The 11738-nt window shown below is 39.4% G+C and overlaps 1 protein-coding gene across 1 annotated transcript; it reads right to left on the reverse strand.

Moving 5' to 3' along the window:
- Positions 1 to 2605: 2605 nt before the first annotated feature.
- Positions 2606 to 6696, reverse strand: LOC147302704 (OX-2 membrane glycoprotein-like). Its single transcript, XM_086282501.1, has 7 exons — positions 6327 to 6696; positions 4508 to 4846; positions 4120 to 4413; positions 4005 to 4043; positions 3828 to 3897; positions 3694 to 3736; positions 2606 to 3459 (listed from the first exon to the last, which is right to left on the reverse strand). The coding sequence occupies exons 1-6, from the start codon at positions 6388 to 6390 to the stop codon at positions 3712 to 3714; spliced, it is 831 nt and encodes a 276-aa protein (XP_086138627.1). The 5' UTR covers positions 6391 to 6696; the 3' UTR covers positions 2606 to 3459; positions 3694 to 3711.
- Between the last annotated feature and the right edge of the window lie 5042 nt (positions 6697 to 11738).

Raw genomic sequence — 11738 nt, forward strand, 5'->3', positions numbered from 1 at the left:
AAAGGTAATATAAATGACACATGAAATGAAATCCCGTACATAGAAATCACAAGCACTCCGTGTGTTGGTGGTAGAAACTAGAATCAGCAAACTGATGTGCTGCCAAGTATCTGTGTACTACAGCTGTGCAATGTTTCAATCAAACACTTCTCCAGGCACAGTTTATTCTCATAAATAGATTTACTGTAGCAGGTGAGAGAGAAAAAAATCATAAACATGAAATAGATAGCAGGAGGAAACATCTGATGCTTCCTAAGAAAAAATATCACATTAACTTCTAAACTGAGAGAATTTGAGAACCAGTATATCGATGTGAAAAGCCTCGCTTCTGCCACATTTTGGTTGGGTGTATTATGAATGTGTGGATGCATTTATCAGATAGGAATATTGTTTCTCCGTGATTCCAGGTCAAAACGTCTTACCTTTAGACTTGGAGGCAGCTTTGTGAAACTAACAGACTTTATCTCTCTGCCACCTTCTTGGTGACTGTTGAGCAGTTCTCCAGTGCACAATTTTTAAACTCCAATTTCTTTGTAAAGTCTAGATTCGCTTGTTGACCAAAGAACTTGTTGGCAGTCATCTTTCTTTTCTGTTAAGATTTTCTGCCATATGACTTGAGGGACATGTTCAGAATGCATGAGCTCAGGATTTCTGCTATTGCCAGTCTGCTGTAGATCTGCACGGAGAAAATGGCAGGACTGTTACTGGTGCAGGGCTTAAGCCGTGTCCGACACAGAACGATTAAAACATCGATAGGACTGAAATTACAGTGAAACTCAGCACTCCACGTCACACGCTTCTTAAACTGAAGGTAACGAATCATTTTACAACCAAATCAAACTGATACAGAAAACAAATTATTTGTCTTACTTTTGGAACAAAAAACGCCATCAAAGAAAATATAAATATGACTGTACGCTCTGCCATTGGCCCGCCAAAATTCAAAACACATGGCTCTTGAATCAGTAGGTGTTCCGCTCAGTCAGGCTACAGTCTCACTGAGTGAGTGCGTGCGTCAAAACAGCAAATTAAATAGGGCCTCCTCCATTAATAAAAGTGACATGACATATCACAAATTTCACTTAAATAGCTAACGAGTCATCGATTTCATAGGTATTTGCTTTTTACAACACATATATTTCCCCCTCCTCTTCAGTGTGTCATGGAACATCCTCACAACTATCAGTTTCGATCTGAGTGTACTGAGATTAGTCCAAGCCGAAACTGTGCGCTTTTCTTGTTTAAGTCTTAGATGACAAAATGCGCATGAAAGTCATGAAGTCTTCAGTGAACTCTCTGCGCACTGTTCTTGAGTTAGTCTGAAGACCACATGAAGCTTAGAGGTTTTCAGTGACTGTGCAAAAGTTATGTGACATATGCGCGCTATGAGCCTCAAGGTCCGCTCTGTGATTTTACGTACCCGTATTTCATGACTGCACTTGTTGCACAGGTGGAATCCTATCACAGTACCACACTGCAGTTCTCCAGGCTTCTTTCACAAATGTCTGTAGAACAGTGTAAATGCCTGGGTGCTTGATTTTATACACTATGTGGACATGGAATGATTGAACACCTGAATTCAATAACTCTGAAGGCTGAGTGAATTATTTCCACTTGTGTGTGATGTGTTCTGTAGTGCTCATTGTGTCTGCTGTTGGTCCTGAGTGTGAACACACAAATGATGTCCTGCAATATTTGTTCCATGTGGTGCACTGGTTCAAGGTTTTTTTCACACACACAATAAGTCTCATTTGTCATTATTTATCATATTTACCGTGCACTGTGCAGCTGGTAACTGCAACACAGAGCTGATTAGTGAAGCGAAAGCAAGGAAAGATGTTGTAGGAGGTCATCCTACGGCTGTAGTGCCACCTAGTGGAAAAAAGTGCAAACAAAGGCAGTGGTTGGTGTGGCTCACCAAGGAACCCTTCCCAACAAATCTGAATGGATACATTCACGAATCAAGAATTCCTTCTTAATGTCCACAACAAAAATTGAACTACAGCTGAATTTAAAGGATTATTCCATATTCTTCTTCTAAATGTGAATCCATATTATGACCAGGTGGTCATTTTGAGCAATAACAGGTGAGTGAGTCACAAATTACAACTAAACAGGCGCAATATGGAACCGTTATTATTCTATAGAGTAGTTATACTTGAAGTCACAGCAACAACCCAATATCCGCCAATCGGCAACACAAGTACGAAAGGAAAAAAATGATCTATTTAACAGAACACTTCACAGATCAAAGATGCTTTTATTATTTGGAAATCACTTTTTGGCACAACACTGGGATTTCTTTTCTTTTTCTTTTTTAATTATCGGGAGGAGGTCCCAGGACACGCTGGAGAGATTACATTTAATGAAATACAACTGCATCTCTTGGCTGAGCTGGTCTGGGCTTGTCTGCCACCTTCACTTCAGGTAGTGGACGAAAAATTGTTTTTTTCATGTGTGTTCAGTATATGTAAAACAAACAGTTTTACGTGCAGCTGTGCATGTGCCGCCAATCAAAAGCATCCATCTGATCATCTGTTTGATGAAAACATTTTTTGTAGAAATCTGAAATAAACCAAGACAAAAACAAGCAGGTTGACTTTGTGAAATTTATTTACCTTTGAAAATGTGTCAGTCAGCAGTACAGTGAGAATAACAGCAGTCTGCATGTGTTTAGACTGACAAACTGTAAGCCTGAAAATTGCTGTCTTTATGTGTGGAAAGGTAACTCATATCAACAGATAGTATACCTGCAAAACTACATGGAGACAATAAGGAGTGTTTTGCATTAAGTCCAGTTTGACACAGAGAAGAAGCAAAAGCGTCAAATGTTTCTTTACACTTTCTGATGAGCAGTGCAATGTTTGCAGATAAAAAAAACATTAAAACATTATTAAAACAATACTTGACTAGCACTAGGATGGTCTTACATTACTAAGGTGATAAATATTCCTGGTCTGAGTAACTGAACACAAATGTATGTGTTGGTTTTTTAACAATACACGTAGTAATAAATTGAGCATAACATGTTCACAGTGAACAAACAGAGACCTTCAGCTGCCATTTTCTGCAATTTCAGGTGGAAAAGTGTTGTTATTTACAAAAGCACAGTGCAGTTTTCATTGTAGTTGTCTCTGGTAGTATCAATTTAATCAATAAAATCAATTTAATCAAAGTTATTGATGAGAAAGGTTCATGTTAGCCACTCATGCTCGTTTTCACAGTTCGCATTTCAAGTAACTTAATGTTTAAATATCTGACAAAACACCAAAACATGACTTTTTATAAACAGCACCATTTCAAAGATATACAAAAAATAAATAAACAGCACAAAGCACTGAGATAAAAAAAAAAAAAAAGTAACACTCTGGCATAATGAACTGACACTCCTCAGGAGGTGTCTGCCTTCTGCCGCTGAGTGTCTGAGTGTCCCTTCATTTGACTGAAAATGGTCCAGTTCTAAAAATAAAAACAAAAACATTTTAGCATCACTGTGTTAATATTGCTGAATAAAAATATTTTTGAACAAAGAACAATAGCTTAGACAAACCAAAGACGGGTTTGATGAATTAGAAAGAAAGTAGAAAAGTAAAAGGTAAGTTGGAAAGAATTGAAATGTGAAAATATCCTGAAGAGTGAAAAAGAAACCAGCAACTTTCCGAGTGCAGTCTGGCAGGATGAAGAGAGACTTACTCCTGAGTGTTTCTTGTTTCAGTTATAATTCACCATGAGCTCTCTGTGTGACAGACAACAGATTTAAGAACAGTTGAATATGTAAAGATGCTGTAATATCAGCAGACGACCTGCTTTGAGATCACTTTTTATACCTGACACGGATGAGTGCAGCGACACAGAGCACCAACACCACAGACGACAGAATGACTGAAATCCTGATTCCTTTGAGAAAAACAGGAGAAAGAAGGATACAATAATGTGAACAACTATCAAATGACAAAAAAAATTGATCATAAAAACTGGCTTTAAAAACACAAATGTTAACACACCTAAATTTCTCTGATTAGATCCTGACTTCTTATCCAAACCTGGAAAAAGAAACACAAACAGAATCACAGAGTAATCATTAATTTATGAATCGGTGATGTTGAAAGAGTTTCTCACCAGCATCATCAGGAATCGTCTCCATCACCTCTCTGTGAGGAGCAGAGAGCACTCGTGCTGCACATCCCACCTGTGTGCTGTGTTTACGTGAACCTGAGAGCACAGCTGTAGTGGTGACAGTGAATGTAGCGTTGGTGTTGGACACACTGACAGTGTTGTACTGTGAGAAGCTGAGGTCTTGTTGTGAGACACTGAGTGTTACAGTGGGAGCAGGTCGACCAGTGGCTGAACAGGAAACAACCCACTCTTCAGTAGAGTTTGACTCTCTGACATCAACAACAGGTTCATGCAGCTCTGTGAAGGATCAGGAAATATGTTATAAGGACCATGTTGTCAAGAATAAACCAGCTTCTGGTGCATTTAATCACATTAAGGTAAAAGTTCTTACCATAGACTTGGAGGCAGGGTTTACCTGTGAAGGAGCCTTCAGGATAAGTGTTAAACAGACATGGATAGCAGCCTTCATCCTGCTCCATCACATTCCTGATGACTATGGAGCAGTTTTGTAGTTCAGTATGTTTAAACTTAAATTTCTCTGTAAAGCCATCATTCACTCTCTGACCATAGTACTTGCTGTAGGTGGCAACATTTGTCTCCACATCATGTGAGACTTTCTGCCATGTGACCTGAAGGACGTCTTTAGTGTCCAAGAGCTGACAGCTGAATTCAGCATCTTCTCCCACTGCTGCCAGCACAGTCTGCTGTGTTTGGACCACTGCTGTTAGAGCTGTAGGAGATAGATCAAGCTGTGAGGCACTTTAAATATAATGTTCAAGTCCAACTTGCTGACACATGAGGTCCAGTGTTACTGGCTATCCCAGTTCCTGCAACACACAGTTGTACCTTCAGCCTCACACTGACACTCTGCCTAAAGAAATCTGGTAACTGTGTTATTGCAACAGGAATCAAAGTTGCTTCCAGCTGTTTCAGGTTTTTTAGTACATGTTTTTTTTAGTTCTACTGCAACACCCCGAACACAACCATAGAGGTGCACACACACATGTGCAGATCACTATCCACCCTTTCTAGCCACAAGGCAAGATTTTAAGGTTACATAATATATTAGATGTAAGATTCATCCCAGTGTCTCCATAGACAGACTTATAATTATGCCAAGGAATGTAAAAAAAACAAAAACAAAAAACAGGCTGTTTTGAGCTTCATTGTTAGCGCCCAAGGTCAAATTTGACTTATCATTTTGGCTAATATATCATATGAAAGTTAAAGTACATGCAATAGTATGTAATGCTTAGAGGTCATACATCACAGGTCAAGGTCAAACTTTTTTTTTCAGTTTGCAGTTTAGGAAAATCTCCAAATTTTAAAGCTAAACCAATAAATGACTCACTGGGGGACATATGCACTTTCTCTGTTTGAGTTCTTTAAAAAACATTTGTTAAAACAACATTATAAAATGACTATTATAAAAACTCCATTCAGCATTAACAATTCTCACATTACCATGTTTGATAAATAATACATTGTGTGGATTATGGCATGAACCTGTGCAAACATTTTCAGACAAACGTCACTCAGGGCATCATTAGCCATCAAGCCGGATACACTTCCTTAGATCGTAAGCTGACATAATATCACAACTGCCACGTTGTCCCTTTTGCCCTTCTTGTTCTTCTACTTTTTCTTCTTCTTTGCCGGTCGACACCAACAATAAGCTGCAGGACCTTATTACTTTTTCAAACTATGACATTCACATATTGAAAATTGATTCAGAGTGAGATTAATTCACCCCCCCCCCCCCCCCCCCACACACACACACACACACACACACACGCACGCACACACACACACACACACACACACACACACACACACACACACAAAAGAAAAAAACATACTGGGAATGCTGAAGTGTTGCTATGATTTTCCTAAAGAACAAGCTCCAACAGCCCCGTGACCGTCACTAACCCCTCCTAAATATTCAGAGAAACCACAGAAAATAAACTTTAACACTGTCGGTGGTTAAGATAAGATAAGATAAGATAACTCTTTATTGTCATTGCACAGTCATACATAGTACAGTAGTACAATGAAATTGGAAAAAACTTGTCACAACTTGTTGTACTTGTCACAACATAATCTAAATTCTCAGGTCACCTTAGTGACCTCTACTGTATAAAAATAAAAATAAAAGTCTATTCTATAAAAGGGTCTAACTCACATACATACAGAAATACATTTTTTCTCACCTTTGTCAAAGGCTCCAGAAATGAAAACAGCAAGAAAATAATATAAAACTCCAAAGGAGGACATTGCATTGACTCGCCATTCATTTAAACTCCAGGTTCCTGCTTCTGCAGTTCCTCGAGTTTGATCCAATCAAATGCGTACAGCTCGCGTGGAGTCAAGTTACTCAACGTTTTACGTCACTTCCAGCTCTAAAAGTCGGAGCAGCTCCACCATCATCTCTCAGTTCGCTGTCCAAACGGAGATGTGAACGCACTCGAGGACAATAAATTACGCTTAAAGTGTTTCGTTCTGACAGAGTGGGCTTTCCACCCACCCCATTAATGCTCCTGTTCAGTCTTTCAACAGACTACCTGCATGTCTCTGGACAGGGATAGCGTTGGTCGAGTGCTGATTGATTGACAAGTGGACGGGAATAGAGTGAAAGCGGAGTTTACCAGGAGCGGCAGAAGCACAGAAAGCTTACATAATAACACGAGAGGATTAAAAGCACAGACAGCGGCTGCACTGAACACGTTTCAATGTTCGTAACTTTCGATTTCTCTTCAGATCTTTTTCCAGGTCAAGAGCAGCACAATCCTACAGACTGTTTGTACACACGTGAAACCCCAATCAGCATTCAAACATTTTAATTGTTTGTTGTTTTTACGATTTCCCCCCCTAAATATCTGCAGTTACAAGTCGTTCAGCTGTTCAACTGTCTGATTTTTACACGCGACTTTTGCTACTCTTCTCCTACATCTGATCTGTGCAGAGATTCATTTGTAATCTAAAGCTCGTTAACCCCGAGCTTCTCATGCTCAGTGTACATGTATACCAGCAGGTGGCGTAGGCTACTCAGTCTTCATCACATTAGTTGGCTGGTAGTGATGGTTGCGCGATGCAGGGCAGGTTTAGTCACAGATCACAGTACATCTACCATATGCTTGTTGTAGCGACGTGTTTATGTTTTTCAGTAGTTGTCATAGGTAGCTGGTTTTGGCACTTTGTATAAAATAAAATGTTAACTGAACAGTTGTGACTGCTCAGCCTATGGTTCAACAGCAAACTCTTACATCAGTTGGCAGAGAGGAAACAAAAAAGTCTCACTGTATAGGAGTCAGTGGGTTATCACATACAATAGCTGCAACAGCATGAAAGGCAATAATAATAATAATAATATAAACATGTGCAGCCTGGAACTACAGCAAGACGTTACCTTCTTGTAGTTCCTTCTAGCTACGTTGGTACCTGACTTTAACACATATTCAGAGTGTCGAGGCAGACTAGAAAAATATGGTTGATGGAAGAATGGTCAGTTTACTCGCTTTATTGTATCACACTGGAGCATTTATGAAATGTTAATAAGCAGAATAACCATCTACAGATACTTCTGTCTCCTAAGCCTGGTCACCATAAATAAGGAGGCAAGTCTCTCTGCAGCAGTCTGTTCTGAACGTAACCACAGTCATTTGTTTTACATTTTGTCATGTTACTGTCTCATTCAGTTCATTTTCACCTTGAAACTCTGCACACAATACGCCAGAGTGACAAAGTGAAAATGTTTGCTTGTAATTCTTGCAAATTTATTAAAAAGAAAACCAAAACTATAACACACACACAACTATTCACAGATGTTACCATGACACTGGAAGTTGAGCTCAGGTGTATCCTGTTGCCAATGATCATCTGGCAGATGTTTCTATATGTGTGATGAATTCAGTTGAATTGGACAGGATTTTAAAAGGCGCACACCGGTCTCTATCAGGCCACATAGGTGACAGAGCACAAACCAAGCCATGAAGTCCAAGGAATTGGTTGTATATCTCTGAGACGGGATTGTAGGAAAGTGTGCAGAAAAATGTGTGCAGTATTGAAGGTCCCAAGAAGCACATGGAAACACACCTGGACTTTACCAAAAGGCAAGGACTCTCAGAACATGAGAGACAAACTTTTCTGGTCTGATGAAACAAACATGGAACTCTTTGGCCTGAATGCCAAGCATCATGTCTGGAGGAAACCAATACCATCCCTATAATGAATGCAATTCCTAATGAACGAAGCCTTAGCTTGATGCTCTCAACTTCTTCTTTTTTTTTTTTGTATCCAATAATAAACATATAATGTGAAAAGATCCCCAATAAATTACCTTATATGTGGTGACATCCAAAAGTGGGGATCTATTAATGTGTTTTCAAAAACATTTCCTGTGTAAATTTTTTAAATAAATCAAGGTTCACACAACTAGGTTGTCTTTGTGAGTTTGATTTACCTTTGCAAAGAGGTCAAACAGCAGTGCAGTGAATAAACTGTTGCATTAGATTTCATTTCAGCAACACGAGCAGCTTGTTTGTTCATTTTCACAATTCTCACTTAAAATCACTTGATGTCAAAATATTTGACAAACAAGACAAAATTTTACCTTTTATGAACAACAGTTTTTCCTAATAATAAAGAAATATACAAACATACAAATATACAAAGTTTTAAAATTAAAAGTGCATTTCCCCCCCAAAAAGCAGAGTGCAGTAACAAAGACCGACTAAATAAATGACTGAAATCCTGATTCCTTCGAGACAAACAGTGGAAAGAAGGATATAATAATCTGAACAGCTATTAAATGACAAAACACTGAACATAAAAACTGGCTTTAATAACACAGATGTTAAAAGACCTAAATTTCTGTGATTAGATCCTGATTTCTTATCCAAACCTGGAAAAAGAAAAACAAACGTTAGAATCACAGAGTAATCATTAATTTATGAATCAATTACTTTAAAAGAGTTTCTAAACAGTCACTTCTCTCTGATAGTGACAATTTGCATTCATCAATAACCAAGAAACTGACCTCACAGCATGAGTGGTGCTGGTTTCAGTCATTATGGAAATGTATTGTTTATAAGTTTGGGGAAACCTGGGCCCTGTTTCAGGAAGCCGGTTTAGAAAACTCAGAGTGAAAAACGATACTCAGGGTTGAGTAACCCCGAACTGTCCAACTCGGAATATTCGGTTTCAGAAAGGCTGATAACAATTAGTTCAGTCAACGCGGAGTTGCTTTAACCCCAAGTGAAGCGCGCGGACGAGGATACATAAAGCCCTGATAAGCGGAGCACAGATTAAGCGAGTCACCATGGAGACGGAGGGAAAGAAGGCGTGATCAATGTATTTTACAGCGCTTGAGGCCGAAATTCTGATGGCAGTATATGCCGATAACACGCAAATTCCGCGGAAAAAAGTAACACAGCCACAGCTGCGAAAGACAGGGAGCATGTATGGCAAAACATAGCCGACAGAGTCAATGCGTGAGTGTTAATATAAACATTGATCTAGGGATTTCCACCCATTTAACACGTTATTTTATCATATGTTATTTTATTTGTTATTTTATACATTTTATTTTGTGATGTGATGTGAGCGCAGGTGCAACCCAACAGGCCCCAAACGTTCCTGGCAGCAAGTAAAAATGAAATATAAAAATATAGTCCAAACAGGTGAGGTGTAATTGTATTATGAGCCATAGTGCTTGGTCTGTTTGTCCTATGTAAATCAATTGCAGTTAGAGGCTACATTAATTTTCTTTCTGTAAGCACTTATTGAAATTATCTGAGCACATTACAAGTACATATTTGCTTACTCTGTATGCTCAAATGTGGCCCGTTATAGCCAACAGAAAAAAAGCGGAGGCCCGAAAAACAGGTGGGGGTCCTCCACCACCACCACTCACAGAGGCTGAGCAGTTGGCCCTCAGCCAAAACAGTGGGCGCCCTGTGGCTGAAGGCATCTCTGCGGGGACATCCTCTGAGTCAATAACCCCGCAAGACACAAGTGCCTACATAGGGGGTAAATTCAAAATAATACATGATGTGCATACATCCTTTCTTCACAGTCACCTTTGCAGTGCTACTCATTCATTTGATAAACTCTTTACCATAATGGATTATTTTGTAGTGAAGTTATGTTCCTACTGATTTTGCCTTCCCTCAGGCTTGGTTGTCTTTGAGAGCATAATGACAATGAAGTGTAAGGTGATTGGTATGTTTGTTAATTGCCATTTGGTCCCTTGTAAGTTATAAGTGACCTGTATAAACCTCATATTCTATCAGTTGATGGTGATGGTGTACTGCATCTGGTGCAGCCTCCTGTTGAGCCAGACCAACATGCAGTTGTGAGTAATACTCCACAGATTATATGAGTTTACAGTAGAACAGCAATGTTGTTTATTTCTTTACTGCAGGAAAATAATGAAGAAACATTGACAGCTGTTACAGAGGAGGAAGCAACAGAGACACTTTATGAGGTTTACATCTTTTAATACTTTGTGTACAGGAAATACAGGCGACCAATAAAGCCAGTTGAACAAAAAATCTGTTTATTCTTCTTTCAACATGTTGAGGTGATGGGTCAAAAGAAATGATTGTGACATATGGTGTCTCTGACTGCACTTCCATCTTGTATGTCCTTGGGAGGGTCAGGATGTTCATGGTTTGGATCACTGCTGATGTTTGGTTCAGAAGGACAGTGTTCTCCTCTAATTGTGGCAATGTTGTGAAGAATCACACATGCCACAATAATGTCACATGCCCTTTCTGGGGTGACCCTGAGTCTTTGCAGGCACTGGAACCGGGCCTTAAGCATTCCGATAGTCATTTCAATTCTGGCTCTTGTCCTGCAATTAGCCAGATTATATCGCTGCTGTGGGCCCGGTTCAGGGTCAGGGTAAGGGGTAAGCAAATAGGGTAAACATGGATACCCCCTATCACCAAGCAAGTAGCCAGTGAACTCTCCTAAGACAGAAGGATACACTTCAGTTCAAATGTCCCTGAAGCAATTGGTCTTTATATATTTTAAAGTATTCTCAACTCACCATGTCCAAATTTTGTGCTCAGTGTACATTCACGGAATATTTGTGAGTCATGGACAGAGCCTGGCCACTTGGCTTCCACATTTGTGATAATGTTGGCAGCATCACATATGATCTTCACAGTGCAGAGAACACAAATTAGCATCCATTACTATAATGAAATAATTTGTTAGTTTGACATGCTACAGGGAACTATGTACCTGTACATTAATGCTGTGGAAAGACTTCCTATTCACATAGTCTCCTTCATTTACTAAAGGAGCAATGACTGGAATGTGAGTGCCATCTATACAGTCAATCACGCCTGGGAACCCTGAAAATAAATGTAAAATTTAAGTAGTAGTTCAAGTATCACCACACCATAAATTAAGTTTTGGTCATCCTGATACCTGCAATTTTGTGGAATCCCTCTTTGATGAATCTTGTGGGTCTATGACCGGGGAACACCACAAACGTGTACAGGAGACGTTTCAGTGCAACTGTAACATTCCTGACTGCCCGACAGACGGTAGCCTTGGAAACGTGCTCAGCATCACCAATATTATACAGAAAGCTCCCGTTTGCAAAAAAACGA

The sequence above is a fragment of the Aulonocara sp. 'chitande type north' Nkhata Bay genome, linkage group LG23 (assembly GCF_057382095.1).
Source record: "Aulonocara sp. 'chitande type north' Nkhata Bay isolate Kocher_YH1m ecotype deep benthic linkage group LG23, A_spYH_male_GT1.1, whole genome shotgun sequence".
Classification (NCBI taxonomy): domain Eukaryota; kingdom Metazoa; phylum Chordata; class Actinopteri; order Cichliformes; family Cichlidae; genus Aulonocara; species Aulonocara sp. 'chitande type north' Nkhata Bay.

What these genes read in the sequence shown, in the direction of transcription:
- LOC147302704 (XM_086282501.1), bottom strand. Translation starts at nt 6,390, where the DNA reads ATGTCCTCCTTTGGAGTTTTATATTATTTTCTTGCTGTTTTCATTTCT. An exon ending in TTCTGGAGCCTTTGACAAAG is followed by an intron (nt 4,847 to 6,326) that starts GTGAGAAAAAAT and finishes TATCTCCTACAG; the next exon opens with CTCTAACAGCAGTGGTCCAA. An exon ending in GACGATTCCTGATGATGCTG is followed by an intron (nt 4,044 to 4,119) that starts GTGAGAAACTCT and finishes TTCTTTTTCCAG; the next exon opens with GTTTGGATAAGAAGTCAGGA.